General features: G+C 42.8%; 1 protein-coding gene across 1 annotated transcript; it reads right to left on the reverse strand.

The window, feature by feature from the left end:
• Window positions 1-4,387: 4,387 nt before the first annotated feature.
• ZCCHC10 (zinc finger CCHC-type containing 10) lies at window positions 4,388-15,476 on the reverse strand. Its single transcript, XM_085894563.1, has 3 exons — window positions 15,320-15,476; window positions 11,686-11,853; window positions 4,388-5,328 (listed from the first exon to the last, which is right to left on the reverse strand). Exons 1-3 carry the CDS (start codon window positions 15,358-15,360, stop codon window positions 5,061-5,063), a joined length of 477 nt encoding a protein of 158 aa, XP_085750689.1. The 5' UTR covers window positions 15,361-15,476; the 3' UTR covers window positions 4,388-5,060.
• Window positions 15,477-18,827: the final 3,351 nt, after the last annotated feature.

The raw sequence follows: 18,827 nt of genomic DNA on the forward strand, positions 1-18,827 counted from the left end.
CAGTAAATATAGTACGATATAGTTGCAGTGAGTGAGACGTGGTTTAAGGAGGAGAGTAACTGGAGGACAGGATTAGAAGGCTACAAGGTGTATCGGTGTGATAGGAAGGAGAGAATAGGAGGAGGAGTGGCAATCTGGGTGAAGGACAGCATTGTATCAAGAGAAAGGGGTGACATTAAGGAAGGAATAAATGTTGAGGATTCTGTATGGGTAGATCTTAGAGATTGTAACAACAGTAAGATACTGGGAGGATGCTTTTATAGGGCTCCCGGTGGGAAGGAAGAGGAGGAGGAAGTACATGAATAATTCAAAAGGGCATGTGGTAAAGGAAAAGTATTGACTATGGGGGATTTAAACTTGCCAGGGATAGATTGGGTCCAGGAACAGGGAAAGGGCAGAGCAGATGAGGATTTCCCAGTTTTTGTCCAGGATTGCTTTTTAACCCAGTTTGTAGATAAGCCCACGAGGGGGAGTGCAGTGTTAGACCTCCTTTTAAGTAACGATCCCAATATGGTTGAGGAGGTGGAGATAGGGGAGCACTTAAGAGCAAGTGACCATAACATTGTGTGTGCAAAGATTCTGTTGAGGGTTAGAGTTCAGGATAGTAGGGTAAGGCTATTAGATTTGAGGAAGGCAAACTTTGAGGGTATGAGGAGAGAGTTGGGTGATGTAGATTGGGAGACACAACAGGACAATCAGCATCAGAAAAATGCGAAACCTTCAAGGACCAAATGTGTAGAGTGCAAAATGTGTACATTCCAATGAGGTGGAAAACTAGAAGTAGAAATAGGCCAGGGTGGTTGAGTAGTGAGATAAGGAACGCTATTAAGGAGAAGCAGAAGGCATTTATTAGGTTTAAAATAACAGGACTGGAGTTAGATTTATATCAGTATCAGAGTAAACAGAGGCAAATTAATAAAATAACTCGCCAAGCCAAAAGAGAGTATGAGAAGGACATGGCTAAGAATAATAAACATAATAGCAAGGCTTTCTTTAAGTACATCAGGGGGAAACAACAGGTTCGGACCAGTGTGGGCCCATTGAGGAATAGTACCAGGAGAGTGGTTAATGATGAAAGTGAGATGGCAGGCTTATTAAACAGGTATTTTTCTTCAACTTTTACACAAGATAAGTCAGGAGAATTGCCAATAGTGTCTGTCTGTCTGTCTGTCTGTCTGTCTGTCTGTCTGTCTGTCTGTCTGTCTGTCTGTCTGTCTGTGTCTGTCTGTCTGTCTGTCTCTCTCTCTCTCTCTCTCTCAGCCTGTGGCTGCTGGTTGCATCATTGGTTGGGACGCGCTATGCCGCTGATGCAGTGTCCCCCTGACCAGTACACTGGTGCTCATTTTGCCAACCTCGGAAGGATGACAGGCTGAGTCAACCTCCTGGTGCATATAATTCAGTGGCCAACAGGGCTTGAACTCAGGACCTTAGGATCCCAAGTCGCCACCCTAACCACTAAGCCAACACCAGGCTTGCAATACCTGGTACATGATGACTGTGCAGTCCCAAATGAAAAACATTGACTTGATACCTACCTGCTGGTCAGCTATACCAGTTGGTGGTGTCTTCATATTTTAACATGACAAATGCGCCCATTCGTCCGATGGACCAAATTTAGCATTAGTCTTCACAGCCTTGTTGCATACCCGCCTGCTGTAGTGCTTGAGCATTAGCTTGCCTTTCATCAAGCCCACAGTTAATGAGATAACTTGAAAGGTGTGCCCTTGGTTAGTGGGAAGGAGATTTAAAAACTAGAAGGGTACTCGGCAGAGCACATACCTCTGCCATGCAATGCCTGATCCAATACAACATATCAGGCCCAATAAATTCTTGAAATATGAGGCTATTTATCGTTTTGGCCCTATCTCTCAATGGTGAAGAATCACTTCAAAATTTAAATAAAAAACGACCCGTATCTTGCCAAAAGGTGACCACGTGTGACTTCTTTAAGGTCACACTGAGGTGAACAGAGCTGCTATCCACCAGGAGCGACTCCTTGAGGAATATCTGCCTACGAGAGATTCCAATGAGAATCGTTCTACAGAGTAACCATGAAAAATATGCTTTTGCCTCATAACATCACCAAATGACGTCATAATGTCTCAAGCTTGACATATCTAGAAAGCACTCATTGCGTTGTTCAATTTGAGGTACTACATGATATGGTTCCTAAAACTTGAAAATTTGACCTTGGGGTCAAATATGTTTGACCTGAGGCGCTAACCATGAAGGTCAAGGCCAATCGCCACCAAAAATTAATCAGCTGAGCGCCAGACCATGAACTATATTCCCATGAAGTTTGAAGGAGATCCGATCAAAATTACTCAAAAAATAAGGGTTTTGTCGACTCCCCTGATTTGCGACAAAGTGACTTTGACCTTTGACCTTCAAAATTTTATGCGCTGAAAGGGACCTCTATAGGCCTCTGATATGCGAAGTTACAAAAATTTCCAATGATAACTGTGCTCTGCAGAGCAATTTATACGTGATTACAGACCAAAAAATAAAAAAAAATTAAAAAAAAATTAAAAACAAATGAAGGTCAAGGCCAATCGCCACCTAAAATTAATCAGCTGAGCGCCAGACCATGAACTATATTCCCATGAAGTTTGAAGACGATCCGATCAAAATTACTCAAAAAATAAGGGTTTCGTCGACTCCCCTGATTTGCGCCAAAGTGACCTTGACCTTTGACCTTGACCTTCAAAATTTTGTGCACTGAAAGGGACCTCTATAGGCCTCTGATATGCGAAGTTACAAAAATTTCCGATGATAACTGTGCTCTGCAGAATTTTTTATACATGATTACAGACAAACAAAAAAAAAAAAAAAAAAAAAAAAACCACAAGCTAACATATCTTGCAAAACTTCGTTTTGGCAAGATAATAATTATCATATTCAGATACGGAATCAGATCTTCACCAAAATCTAATCAGCTCGTCCTTGTCACACCCAACTTGTCCACCAAGTTTTGTCGGAATCCGTCCACAACTTTTTTGAGATATTGTGCTATTCATCGTTTTTGGTCCGATCTCTCAATGGTGAAGAATCACTTAAAAAATTATAGTAGCCGGATCCGGATCTTCACCAAAATCTAATTAGTTTGCCCTTGTCACACACCGAACCTGTCCACAACATTTAATCTGGATCCATCCACTTTTTGAGATATCCTGCACACAAACAAAAAAAAAAAGATGTGCATAGTACGATACTTGCAAAATCCATCCCCCTCTCCAAAGGTTGCCATGGATACATCAAATTATCCATTTCATTGAGATTAAAATTGACAATCTCAATGAAAGCTCAGGTCAATGGGTTATTTTTCAGATTTAAATAGATGATTTTGGAAGTTTGACCTTGAGTTGACCTTTGACCTCAAAAAGAGTTGTTTTCCCAATTCATGAACGATGCAATGGCTGTTTAATTTTCAAGCTAAGGAGGATGTACATTGACAGTTTTTCAGTTGAAAATTGATGATTTTAGAAGTTTTACCTCAAGGTGACCTTTAACTTCAAAATCAATCGGCTTCTCAGTTGAGACTACCTCTACCACCTGGGAAAGTTTCATGACGATTGGTTTAAAATTGTGACCTGGAGGCAATTGACAGACAAACACAGAATAACAAAATCGACTGAACAATATACTTGGAAAAATTTTCGATTTTGCAAGTAACAGACAGACAGACAGGGGTGAAAACATGACCACCTACGACCTTCGGTGGTGGAGGTAATTAAACCACAAGAAAAGCAAAGTTAAATTTCTCAAGATCTTGTTTTGAGATGAGAGCAAAAAAGTTTGACATTTTGACTGCCAAGTGAAAAGCACAAAATTAATGACAGAATAATGTTCTGGACTGTGGCAAAAATGACATTTAACCTCACCCTACCTCACCACATATGCCAACATTCCTCTCTTTTCCCAACATCCAAGCATACATCTTTCACTTTTTTGTAATGTCCACCAACTAATGTTGGCAGATAGGATGTCTCGTTTAACGTCCATCTGAAGTACGGTGCACACATTGATATAACATCCCGCCTGCAAGCACCAGGGTGATAGCTTTTAGTTAGGTTCTTGAAACTGCGACATGCCGGTTAGTTCATTTCCCCCATAAAGCATCTCAAAATAGGCGCCTGGTAAAATAGTTTGCCAATATGAAAACAATCCATCCATCCATTGGGACCATACTGTGTGCAGAGCGTTGGTGCTGCCTAAGGAGTCTCCTGGGTTATTGGGCACAATCCTGGACGAGTCGCCACTCCGACACAGGATACCAGCAAGCTGGCACTCATTTTGCCGACCTCAGAAGGATGACAGGCTCGTAGGTCACAGAAGTATGTCATGGCCATTGCAATTGTAAGTTCCGAATTTACAAATCGTGGCTATATTCATGGAATTAGCAATTTTAATAAATAATATAAAACATTTACATTCATGTGTTGGTATTTGAAAGCAAGTCCTAAACTACATCTCCCTCACTGTGTAGTACAAAGGGGGGAAAAAACAAATTCAGGATTCAAACAAGGCAACAGACGATTTAGAAACAAGCACGGTAACACCTACAGTTTTTGATTTCACCAACTACTTTTGAAGTTGTTCCTTTAAACAAAATGCTTGAAATACTTAAATTAGAACTGCTTACACAGGGTTAGTTCAAAACAAAAGACTTGGGTCAAATTCATAATATCTACCTCAAGCATATTTGCAAAGCTTTGAAAGGAAAACAGAAAACAAAGCATCCAAAAGAAGTGTATCATAACACTGGCGTGAAATGGGGGAGTCTTTCGGAGTTACAACACGTTATTATAATCAAGCGTACAATTTCATTCCAAACTCATTGTTGGCCATCTTTTTTTTTTTTTAACCCACGCTTCCCATGGAGAAAAATATTCTCTCCTCAAGCAGATTCACATTTAAAGTCTCAAGCGATTTTAACACAAAGGTGATTCCATCTGCATTGTTCTCATGGAATCATCTCATATTGTCTCTATTGAACCATATAGTATTTGTGATAGGGAATCAAATGAACAGGTGCAAATCCCCATGCCCCTTCCCTAAAATCAAGCCTTTTTCTTTTTCTTTTTGACAGGCCCTTCGCTGGCGCTGCTTGTATCAGAGTTAGAGTCAGAATCAGAGTCATTGGAGCTTGATGAGGTAGTAGATGTGGATGAGGTGCTGGAAGTCTCTCCATCAGAGTCCTCAGATGAATTCTCTGAATCTGATGAGCTCTCAGAGTCTGATGAAGTGGAAGAGGAAGAGTCTGAAGTTGTTGAATCACTATCAGAGTCTGAATGTTCGTTCAGAGAAGGCCCACCACTGGTTTGTGTTCTGTAAAAGGTAGGATAACATAATGACATTAAAAAATTTTGATTAAGCAAGGTTTATTAAAAAAAGCCGATATAAAAGTAATATATAAATAATATAACCAAGATTAAAAATCTAATCAGTTCCTCTTTGCACTAAAAAACATTTTTTTTTACTATGTACAAGCAAAAACACGTGCGCACACGCACACACACACCTTGGCCCCCTATCATCTGTTTGGGCCCTTAAAATATCGCATGAGAGGCCAGCACTATGAAAACGACAAGGCAGTCCAGATAGCCGTGCATAGCTGGTTGCGAAGTGTTGGAACGGACTTCTAGCGCAGCAGGATTTTTAAGCTCGCACAGCGGTGGTAGAAATGTACATCGTACCGGAGATTTTGAAGATAAGTAATGTGGTATGTCCAGTTAATATTGACAATACAAGTTTTCTTACATGCACCTTTGTTTGACTGTACATTAAACATTCTCATGACTTAGTAAAGCCCTCCTACCTATCCATAAAAAAAGGCTATTTGAGTCCACAAAATGTTTTTACAGAGGCATCAGTCAAACACCCGTGGCAACTAAAATATTCAACAAAATTTTACTGAATCACGCAAGTCTATCCAGAGCTGATTTTGAGGAAGAATCAAAATGGATTTAGATTTTTTTTTAAATCAATCAACAGTCACCTCGGTCCTCTCACTCAGATGCATAATTGAAGGCATCAAGGCAAACAAAAATATATCGGCTATCATGACATTTTTAGATGTATTAGGTTTCACAACTGCAAAGCAAACACAAGAGTGGACGTCACAAAGTAGAAAGCATTAGCGACTTGGATTTTGGCAGATGGCATTGCCCTATATTCCAACTCTCTTGATCAGGGGTGCTAAAATATTTTTGATCGTGGGCGAGAACCAAAATTCCCTAGCACCTCGCAGGCCACACAACCAAAGACATTTTAAACAAATAAAAGCTACATTCTGAGAAAACCACCCAAAAACATGTTCTTGCATAAAAAGTTTATCTATTTGAAACCTATTCTACCCTACAGTCGACACGCCACACCATACCATCTGGCCGACAAGTCATGATGATGTGCCAATCTCCATTCGTGTGAACAAATAAAACAAATAGTTTATCAAAATATTGTATTATAATTATAGCAAGGCAAACTATGAACGGTCAGGGTAGTGCGGTGTAAGTGAGCAGTGCAGTCGCTTTTGCTCGCTCATTATCTTGTCAACATGGGGCTCCAACCAAGAGTTACCCAGGTAGAAACACACTGTTGAAGATGAGGGTCTGTAAGGTGGGAGTGGTATACTTCCTCCTCAAGAACGTTGCCTCACAGATGTATGTACTGCCAAAAAGTCTGATTAACTTGCATGGGTGCTTGGGAAGCTCAGGAAAGGATGAGGCAGGCAGTGGCTGGTCAAAATCCAGAATCGATGACATCTGAAACTGTCGCTTCAGATCCATATGTTTGCTTGCAGCTGAACCAGCTCCATATGCAGATGATCAGGTGCCGTCATTATATTGACTCCTTGTTGAACTGACGGTTCTCAGAACTTACCTTGTGCTTCTTACCCTCCATTGCTGTGTTCACTAAAAATGAGGAAACTATACAAGTCAGCAGAGGAACACAGCCATGGGTGGTAGAGATGGGGAGGAGCTCGGTGGAGTACGTGTGCGCCAAATACTTCCTGTATTTCTCCCTTTTTCTCAATAACTCAAAAACCAAATCTTCTGTGAATGTAAAGTTTGTAAATGATTATTCCTTCTTTCTTTAAAAGTGTTTTAAACATTTTAAAATGCTCCACTTTCACCATTTCCCTGTCAGGAATTCACCAAGTGTTCTTCTTCTTCACCACGATCGATCATGTTTCTTTCTCTTCAGAAAGATTATTTTCTTCCTTTCTACCGTTCCTTTTGTTCTGTTGCATCCTCATCTGTTCTGTGTTCTAGCTCTTCCATGAGCTTGACGATCTCGACAATAAATAAATAAATAATTGAATAAATCCATTCACGGGGGATTAGGTAGGATTATCTCTGCAGTCCAGACTGATGATGCCTGTGGTCCGGGTGTAGACCGCGTCTGCCTTTTGAGAACCTTTGCTCTTGATGCTGCCCAAGAGCTTATAAGCAGAATAGAATCCTCTGCAAAAACTTTTTACCTGGACATTAATTGAAGATAAGACATGGTGCATGATGTTCAATGTTAATGGAGAAGTTAAAACGGCCAGCAACAATGTCCTTGAAAATGATGATGATTTCAAGCACCTTTTATAAAATATTTTTTATTAAATACAATATCAAGGCTCATATGAGACCTAACATAGAGAACATATAACAAGGGGAGCAGGAGACAGGAGGGATGGGAGAGGGAAGCAGAAAACAGTGGGGAATAGACACACGAGATCTGTGGAAGGGAGCGCAGTACACGGGGTAAACAAGATGGACACTACAGGGACTTTCAGGAAGGAAAGCAGGGAATTTGAAGGAGGTGGGTTTGGGGTGGATTAAGGAGGGTAGAAGAGATCGTGGTTTTGGATGGGGGAAGATAAGAGATGATGGTGAACAGCTGTTTTGAAGACCTTGAGGGAAGAGTAAGATGGAAGAGTGAGATTGAAGAGTGTGTGGCAGTTTGTTCCAAAGGCAGGAAAAAAGAGGAATGAAAGAGTGAAGGTGAGCAGTGATTTTTAATTTTGTTAGTTTTACCAGAAGTGGGTTGCTGGCATACCTTGAGTGCCCTGCAGAAATACGGGCGGGACAGATCGCGGTCAGAACACGGGAGGGGGGGGGGAGGCCGGAGAGAAGACGGTAGTAGAGACAGAAAGACTACCAACCTGCCTGCGGTAAGAGAGTGTGAGACCCAAAGACTCAGCCTTATCACGGGAGATACCAATCATCTTGAATGCCTTGATTTCCACAGCGTGAAGCCGAGAAAGGTGAGAGGCAGGAGCACCAGCCCAGAGGAGGAGAGCAGTACTCCATCAGGCTGCAGATGAAAGCTTTGTACATGATCAGGAGCTCAGGTGTGCCAAGGAAGGACTTTGCATGACGGAGGATGCCCAATCAGCGACTGGATTTGGAGGCCAGCTTGGAGATGTGATTTCCCATGACAGATCATGGCAGATAGTGAGGTCCAAAAGTTTGAATGAAAGGACTTCAAGGAGAATTGCTGAGAAAGTAGATGGGGGGGAGGGGGGAGGGGGGCCTCCAGACAGTCCTTTTGGAGAAACATAGTGAGAGTGTGAGATTTGTCCGGATTGAAAGACATGTTCCACGTGTTGGACTAACTTGTGATTTTATCCAGATCTGCAGAGAGTGAAGAAGCTGCTGCTTGCAGATCTGAAGGATGACAGACGGTATGGTACAACAGAGGGTGGAGTCATCAGAAAAGAGATAAAGAGGATTTTCCAGAGTCAGAGAGATCATTGATTAAAACAAGAAAAATCACTGGGCCCAGAACACTGCCTTGAGGAACTCCAGCCTGGACAGGAAGAGGGGATGAGAGAACTCCATTAAGAGCCACACGTTGGCTGAGACAGGAGAGGAAGTCTGCGAGCCATGATTGGAGATTGCCTTGGATACCATAGGAAGAGAGTTTGGTGAGCAAGACAGGGTGCCAAGACCATATCGAAAGCACACGATATGTCTCGGGAGATGGCTCTGATCTCACGTCTGGCATTGAGGACCTCCATCCATTGTTGGGAAAGCAGGAGCAGCAAGTCTAGGGTAGAGTAAACTGGTCTGAATCCAAATTGATGATCAGAAATCAGGCCATTGGAGAAGAGGAAGGATTTAATGTTGGAAGCGATGATTGATTCCATAACCTTGCTGATGATTGGGAGAAGGCTGATTGGTCTGTAGTTGCAGGGATCTGTTTTTTAACCTTTTTTTTAGGCAGAGCGGTAATGTTTGCTGATTTCCTAGCAGATGGCAGAAGACCTTGAGCAAATGAGAGGGTGAACAGAACAGAGAGAGGGTGAGCATGAGCAGCAGAGAAGGTTTTTAGGACATGTGGGCCGATGCCATTTGGACCGGTTGCAGAATCAGTCAAGGTTTGACAGTAAGCTCTCCACCTTGGCAGGAGAAAAGGACACAAAGTCCAAGGAACAGCTGGGTGCGACTGGGTATAGAAAGCGATGGGTATGGGACATAAGATTTTGAAGCAAACACGGAGTTTCAGCATTCAGCCTTTTCACGTGCAGTGTCAGCTGTGCGGCATTTGAGGTAAGGGAGGGGGTGGAGTGGGAACATACACCAGAAACAGACTGAACTGGACGCCACCAGGACTTGGAGGTGGGAGACACGTTTGAGAGTTCAGACTTCAGATTAGAAAGATGTTGTTTCCTGGCTATCTTGAGGGTAGACACACACACTTGTTCCGAGCTTTGTGTAAGGAACTGAGATGGCCTTCAGTTGGATTTGCCTTCCATGAGGCAAAGGCAAGTTGTTTCAGGACAACTGCCTCACAAGCTTCAGTGTACCATGGGTAGGAGGAAGGAAATGACAACTGAAGATGAGATGGGATAAAACTGCATGAGAGAGAGCAAGTTTCTTTGAAAAAAATTCCCAGATGAATTGATGTCAGTGAAAGTAGAGATGGGAGACCAGTCTAGAAGTTTGACGACTGCTTGAAGTCCCTGCCAGTCAGCCTGACTGAAGATAACAGTTCTGAAGTGGTTCTCTAATAACAGCGAGAGATGTTTACTTTGACAAGCATGTGGTCAGATGAACCAATTTGCGTAGAGGAAGAACAGCAGATGTTTTCTGGGAAATTGGTCAAAATCAAATCCAGAAGAGATGGAGTACCATTGGTTGGAATGTGTCCATCCCAATGAGTCGCAGAAGTCTTTTGCTGAAGAGCCATGGCAGGTGAGAGAGGTACCCACACCCAGCCATCTGTCATGATGGCAATTGAAGTCACCACATTTGAGAAAGAGAGAGTTTGGATTAGAGGATTGAAGTTGGTCCATGTTTTCGGCGAGCAAGGTGTAAATGGAGTCATCACTGTTTGGTGGATGGTCCAACACCTAAATAAACATGAGGTGGGAGAGGAGGGGAAGCCAGAGCCAGAGGTATTCCTGGGGGTGTGAGGGAAGTGCATGGAGTGAGGAATTGAGTTTTTGATGAAGAGAGCAACTCCACTGCCAGGACGAAGCTCAGGTCTGTCATACCAGACGAGGGAGTAACTATGGAGAGATACTAGGGAGTCAGAGACGTCTTTAAGGAGGAAAGTTTCGGTTAAGCAGATCATGTCTGGTTTGTCAGTGGCAACCTATATGGAAAGATGTCAGGTTTGGGCAAAAGCCCTGGGTGTTTGAGGTCCACACTGTTAAGGAAGACAGAGGGGAGGAAGTATGGGTGCAGGGGAGGGTAGGATGGGGAAGGAGTGGGGAGAGGTCAGGAGAGATGTTGACAGAGTGTGGGGGATTACAGAAGAGCTAGGGGAGAGGGCCGGATGAGGAGGAGAAAAGGCTCGGTGGTGATGGGATGAGGCACAGTGGGGAGTTATAAGAGATAGGGCAGAGGGAAGCTGAAGATTGGAGTAGGTGGAGGGATGAGATGGAAGAGAGAGGGCAGGCAAAGGAGGCAGCTTTGTGGATGTGAGCAGGGGCTATTAATATAGGACTTTGGATCCTATATTAAGAGTACCATAATAAACATGACTTTAAAGTGAGAAAGGCAGTAACATGGGGACACTTCAAGAAAGATGGATAAAATATAGAAATCAAAAGTGCCACAAAATTTCAAAATACAATTCTTCATAGCAACAGTCAGGAGTATCCTTCATTATGGAGCTGAGTCTTGGACACCAACGAAAGTACTTGGAAGCATATGAGGTGGATGTTACACTCGACTCCTGAGAGAAACACTAAATATTTGTTGGAAACATCATGTATTCAATAAAGATCAATATGGTCATCTACCATGGGTTTCTGGCTGTTTATGGAGAGTGCAGACTTAGATTTGTTGGATACTGTTAAAGAAGCAAACATGAAGTCATATCGCAACTTATACTCTGGTTGCCAAGTCAAGAGACATGATGTAGCGGTTGACCAGCTTTTACCAATGTTGATCAATTGATAAGGGATAAGGCTGAAGAAAGAACAGTTACCAAAGAACAAGGAAGACCGAAGTGCACAGAGAAACCTCATACAAATCCGACTTCGGTCGACCAGATGATGATGAAACGAGCCGTTTGATACAAACCTTCAAATCATGGGATCCACTTTGGTTTGCTTCAGTTCAAACCTCGGTGCACTTTAATTCCGGATTATAAAATAAAAAGGAGCAACAGATGTGAATGCATTTCTTCCTCCAATCATCTTGATGTTGAAAAATACGAGATAAGGAGTATATCGCTCACTTGAGTGGAAGAGCTGGCAAATTGCGATTCTGCTGAGCCTTGAGCAGGTGATTCAGCTGGACAGTGCGAGATGGCCGATAGACGTACTTCTGTTTTCCCTTACATTCGTAAGTCCAATGCCCAATCTCCAAACACTTTTGACATTTCACGTTCTGTCTGTCAGCTTCCCTGCAACAAGATAAAGTTTAAAATCAATAAAACATGTACTACAAATATAGCAGAATATGTTTGCAAGCACAAACTCCAGATTAAAGGATAGAAGACTCTTTAGTTCACATTAAATGATGTTTTTGCCAAATCATATTTTGTGGTATCTAAATACTGCACTGCCAGTTGGTCTCTTATCAAATCAGAATTTCCCTATTGCTTCATCTTTCACATCTATCAGTGCAATCCGACAGGTCATTCCTTGTCCTGCACATCACAATCTGGTCAAAATTGACTGATTCCGTACTGAGGTGGATATGCTTTGCTCAGGCGGTACATTCAATAAAAATTCCACCGAGTCTGTTCAGATTTACATACAATGCAAAAGAGTGGTGGTAGGAATTGTGTTTGGAAAGCATGCTCATGAGTATCAAAAAACTAAAAACACAACCAAAGAAAGGTGTAATTGCATATTTCTCACCCACAAACACCAATTATTATATATATATATATATATATATATATATATATATATATATATATATATATATATATATTTTTTTTTTTTTTTTGAAACATGTGGAGTGTAATGAGCACTCCGCCGATCCACAATGGACATAGTCCTACACCAAATCGTCACCTCCAACCCAGAAGCCTCGGCCCAGCGAGTTTGTCAAACAGACAAAGATTACACGGTCAACATCAGTTAAACATCAAAAAGATCCGCCGATCCGGATTTCAGACTTATTATCCCTCATCAGAACGGCATCCCGATAAATATCTAACCAAATCAGATGCACCTCCTGACTATTATGGTGAGCACCGCCGCGGAGCATCTTGGACTTACGTTTCTGGATTTTGAGCAAAAAATGCAAGGGTTAAACTGTTACGAATCTGGAAACCATTCACATTCACACATACAGTTGACCCAAAGTTTAGTTATTTTGTTAAGTATATGTGGATAGTTAGAATTCCTCCCGTATGTATAATGGGAATTTCATGTGTGCGCTGCGAGTTTCTTTCTAGTTAGTTTTCAACATCAATTCACTTCACACCACGGCGCCATTACGCACGTGTTCGAGGCCACGGTCATAATCGGGGGTGAGATCACCTCAGGGCCAACTCTGCCCCAGCAAGATGGGATGTTCTCCTCGTCCAATGAGGGGAGGACACCGATTGCCTGACGCCCCCTGACCAATCCGGAGGCGAGTTACTTCAGAGCGGATCCCTCCACTCGCCCGGGGGCAGAGATAATAAAGGTAGTTGTGTCGGGGGTCGGGGCTCTTTGCTCTTTGCTTTTTGACTCTTTGGTCTGCAGTCGTCGTCTGCGGTCTTGGTCTAGTCTGAGATCTTTTGGCGGTCTGCGGTCTTTTTTGGTGGTCATGATGGAGGTGTTCCGTGGTGCTCATATCGGCGTCCATGGCAGCCAGGATAGGGGGCTCGTTGGATTCCGGGTCGTGGGTTTGAGTCCCACCGTGGTGGGTTGGAGTCGGTGAAACCGCATGAGGCGGCCAGGTACCCGGCCAGATTCTGACCCTCAGCTCGCCTTCCATCCCGAGCTGAAGGGCCGAATAAAGACCGAATCTGTGTCTCCCTTCCCAATTATTGTAAATAAAATGACCGTTTTACAGCCATTTTTCCCTGCTGTGCAGGGGTTTGGCTTTTTCTTGAGGCAATGTTTTATGGCCGGATGCCCTTCCTGACGCCAACCCTGGTCGCCTCTTACGACACACAGGGATATGGTACACCTATTCTAACCGGGGCATACACCGGGACCAGTACACTGGCACTCATTTCGCCGACCTCGGAAGGATGACAGGCTGAGTCAACCCCCTGGTGTTAATTCAGCAGCCAACGGGGCTTGAACTCAGGACACTGGGATCCCAAGCCACCACCCTAACCACTAAGCCAACACCAGGCTTTTCCCAATTATTGTAAATAAACCCGTTAAATGTTTCAGTTCGTTGTCCGTGTTTTCTTTCATTGGCGTAGCATGGGTCGGGTTTGAGTTATAGCGAGGCCGTTTGTGCCTTAAATTGTTCATTTTGTCCGGCAGGCTTTGGTAATCCCCGCTCGGTTACACCGGATCCGAGTCGGTAACAGCGACTCGGTTCGGACAAAGTCGGCCAAGGGTGTGGCTTCCCCGGTAGTTAGACGGTGTGGGTACTTAGGCAAATTGGAATTAGACATGTAACCGTACCCCACGCCGTCAAAATATTGGCGTCCACGGTCCACTAAGGGACCCATGACCTTCGGAGTTATCCGAAAGTTACGACCTTTAATTCCGGTGTTCGGTGAGAGATGGCCCAACTGCTCCATCTGGCGGTCGTCCTCACCACCGAACCCAGGCACCACAACAATACTTGCCTCATTTATTACTGGGGTTCCATAGAATGTACCCACATGGTCAAACCCAAAAAAATATCAAGCCGTGCTGGTTGCACCTTTTATTGGGTCTGGCCCCGTGGATAGGAGACTAATAAAGATGGATAAAACATGGAAACCAAAACTGCCACGAAATCTCAAAATACAATTCTTGATAGGAACAGTCGAGAGTATTCTTCATGATGGAGATGAGTCTTGGAGACCAACTGCCGTACTTGAAAGCAGACGAGGTGGATGTTACACTCGACTCCTTGTGGATGGGTGATTATGTGCACCAGCACGGAGTGTCGTGTCTGTGCCCGTCTCATCAAGGGGAGGGTGTGTGGTACGTGTTGTATATTTCTCACACACACAAACACGCATCACATTGTTCTTCAATATTTCTCATCCCAAAAAAACCAAAACCCTTGAGCGTGTGACATTGTTCTTATCACCACTCCTCCCTCCTTACCTCGCTCTTCCACCGAACGTGGGGTTTTGGTTTCACCCCCGTCTTTCTGTCTGTCTGTCTGTGTCTATGATCAGGATATCTCAAAAGGTTATGGACGGATTCGAACAAAAATTGCTGGACAGGTTCGGTGTGTGACGAGGACGAATCGATTTGATTTTGGTGAAGATCTGCATCTGGAATTGAGAAATTTTTTTTATTATTAATTATTCAAGCGATTCCTTCACCATCGAGACATGGGGTGGTGGGGGGGGGGCAAAAACTATACGTACAGCATGAGATGTCAATAAGTTGTGGACGAGTTCAGACAAAACTCGGTGGATAAAGTTCGGTCGGTGAGAGGAACAAGCCGATTCGACTTGGGTTCGGGTTCGGGTCCGGGATGGGGGATTGTGACCATAACTTGGTAACTAACACCAGTGCAGGCTTTGATGGGCCTCATGGGCTCCTCTTACTATACGTCGTAATTATTTTTTTGTATTTCCAGGGAGGAGGGAAAGCCTGGACAAGGCCTCAGAAAGAGAGAGTTAAGAGAGGAAGGAACCTGTGAGCGGCGATCGGCCTGGACCGGGCCCCGTCCGAATGATCGAATTAAAACTCAACAAGAAGATCAAAGAGCGACGACTGAACCGAATGTGAATGAATAAAACTCACGCTTTCCGGCGGGCGAGGAGCCTCTGCGTGGCTGTGGCCATGACTTCACCGTCTTCAAGCCAAACTCTCCGTCTCACACATTCCTCCCCTCGCCGTCAGTCGTTCGTTCGTTCGTTCGTTCGTTCGCTCATTCGCGACTTCAATTATTCCTTCCTGGAAATTCCCTCATTTGTCGCACACCCCAATTGAAAAGCGGGGTGAAGCAATTACTTCATATCCGTCCGTCTGACTCGAAACGTCCGTTTATGATGGAGGAACGATGTATTTAAATGTAATGTTGAATTTTGAACACGAATCGGAAAACGAACCTGCCGTTCAGCCGGGATGTGTTCCATTAGCAAGCGGCTTGCTAAGCCAGCTGTTCCTTTTGAACATTCTCGATGGAATGCTTGCTTGTGTGCTTAAGCCGCTTGGCGAGCGTTCTACGAGCTGATTGTGAATTCAACTTTTCATTAAAAAAATTTTTTTTTATAAAAGTGTAAAAAATGGAATTAATTTTTGGGAGTTTTTTTTATTGTAAAAAAATTTTTGGGAGGTGGTGGTGGGCGAAATCACATGACACAGATGTACCCGACACAATCATCCATCCTGCACAATCACACATCCCTTCCCAATCACCCATCCTGCACAATCACACATCCCACCCAATAACCCTTCCGACACAATCACACATCCCACCCAATCACCCATCCTGCACAATCACCCATCCTGCACAATCACCCATCCTGCACAATCACAGATCCCACACAATCACCCATCCCACACAATCACCCATCCCACACAGTCACCCATCCTACACAATCACCCATCCTACACAATCACACATCCTGCACAATCACACATCCCACACAATCACCAATCCCACACAATCACCCATCCCACACAAACACCCATCATACACAATCACCCATCCCACACAATCACCCATCCCACACAATCATCCATCCCATACAATCACCCATCCCACACAATCACCCATCCCACACAATCACCCATCCCACACAATCACCCATCCCACACAATCACCCATCCCACACAATCACCCATCCCACACAATCACCCATCCCACACAATCACCCATCCCACACAATCACCCATCCCACACAATCACCCATCCCACACAATCACCCATCCTACACAATCACCCATCCTACACAATGCTGGATCCAGAGTCGGCGACTTGCACAGAGTGACTGGCACCCTGCACCAAAAGGGCGACCACAGCATTTTACAGCACCATGCAATACCCTCTGGTCTACGCCTAGTTCGTCAGGAGTTCATCCTACAGCAAGATAATGACCCAAAACAAACCTCCAGGCTTTGTCAGAACTGCCTGAGAAGAAAAGAACAAGACGGTAGGCTTCAAATCATGGAATGGCCAGCACAGTCTCCAGAATTAAACCCCATCGAGCTGGTTTGAGATGAACTGGACAGAAGGGTGAAAGCAAAGCAACCCACAAGTGTAGCACATTTGTGGGAACTTCTGCAACAATGTTGGGAAGAACTTTCTGAACAATATTTGATTTCTATTGTAGAAAGAATGCCACGAGTCTTTTCAGCTGTTATATCTGCAAAACGTGGCTACTTTGATGAGTCAAAAATTTAGAATAAATTTTGTTCAACAAAATGATTCCATGATTTCCTTTTTATCTGCAATTGTTTATTTGTTCTGTGCTTTAATGTCAGAGTACATTGTAACATTAAACTGCTTAAATTTCAGTAAAAACTGGAAAAATGGGGGTGTTCTAAAAAAAATTTGACCGGTAGTGTACATATACATGTGTGTGTGTGTATATATATATATATATATATATATATATATATATATATATATATATATATATATATATATATATATATATATATATATATATATATATATATATATATATATATATATATATATATATTGACCCCATCTCTCAATGGTGAAGAATCACCTGAAAAATTATCGAATCCGAATTCAGATCTTCACCTAAATCTAAGCAATTCGTCTTTGTCACACACCCAACCTGTCCACCAAGTTTCATCCAAATCTGTCCCCAACTTTTTGAGGTATCATGCAATATCATTTTTAGCCCCATTTCTCAATGGTGAAGATTCAGTTAAAAATTGAATAATTATTGTTTCCAGATCTGGATTCGGATTTCACCAAAAATGAATCAGTTATTCCTCGTGGCACTCCTAACTTATCCATCAAGTTTCATGTGAATCCATCCGTACCCTTTTTGAGATATTGTGCTATATATCGTTTTTAGCCCCATCTCTCAATGGTGAAGAATCATTTTAAAAATTCTCAGATCTGGATCTGCATTTGGATCGTCACCAAAATTTGGCGTTGCCGTCCTTGGCCGGTCACCTGCCCACAAAAATTATTTCACAACGATTGCTTGAAAACTGTGGCCAAAAATCGTGTGTAAAACAGACAAACAACAGCCAGACAAACGCTGCAGACCAACATACTTGACAAGAAGAAAACGTCGTGCAGAGCACGAGACTTGCAAAATCCATGAAACTAATTTGACCTCAAAAATAATTGGTGATTGAATTCAATGACCAAATATGCAACTCCTCTTCAAATTTCAAGTGAATCGGATGAAAATTGAAATTTTAGAAACTTAGCCTATGTTGACCTTTTGGCCTATGTTGACCTCAAAAATAATTGACTAGTTGAATTCAGTGAATGAAATATAAATCCTCTTCAAATTTCAAGTCAATGGGAAGAAAATTGAGGATTTTAGAAACCTCACCAAAGTTGTTGACCTTTGGCCTATGTTGACATTTTGGCCGATGTCGACCTCAAAATAATTGGCTAGTTGAATTCAGTGAATGAAATATAAATCCTCTTCAAATTTCAAGTCAATGGGAAGAAAATTGAGGATTTTAGAAACCTCACCAAAGTTGTTGACCTTTGGCCTATGTTGACATTTTGGCCGATGTCGACCTCAAAATAATTGGCTAGTTGAATTCAGTGAATGAAATATAAATCCTCTTCAAATTTCAAGTCAATGGGAAGAAAATTGAGGATTTTAGAAACCTCACCAAAGTTGCTGACCTTTTGGTCCTCAAAGATTCAGTGACCTGAAATATAAATCCTCTTCAAATTTCAAGTCAATCAGATGAAAATCGAGGATTTTAGAAATCTCTCCTTAGTTGTTGACCTTTTGACCTCAAAAACAATAGGCTTCTTCCTTATGACAAACTCTACGATGTGGTCAAGTTTTGTGAAGATCGGTTTAAAATTGTGACCTGTCGGTGACAAACAGACAGACAGAATAACAAAATCGAGTTATCAATATATTTGAAAAATCTTCGATTTTGCAAGTAATAAACAAACAGAGAAAGGTGAAAACATAACGTCCTTCACATTCAGTGACGGAGGTAATTAGACACAGGTGGAGGCCATTCAGCCCATCATGAGTGCGCCACATCAACACCACACTAACATCCCTATACCCCTCTATCTAAATAACTTCCATACCTATCTAATTCTAATTTAAACTTGTCT

The sequence above is a fragment of the Eptatretus burgeri genome, chromosome 9 (assembly GCF_056783735.1).
Source record: "Eptatretus burgeri isolate ZD-2024b chromosome 9, Ebu_testis_v1, whole genome shotgun sequence".
Classification (NCBI taxonomy): Eukaryota; Metazoa; Chordata; class Myxini; order Myxiniformes; family Myxinidae; genus Eptatretus; species Eptatretus burgeri.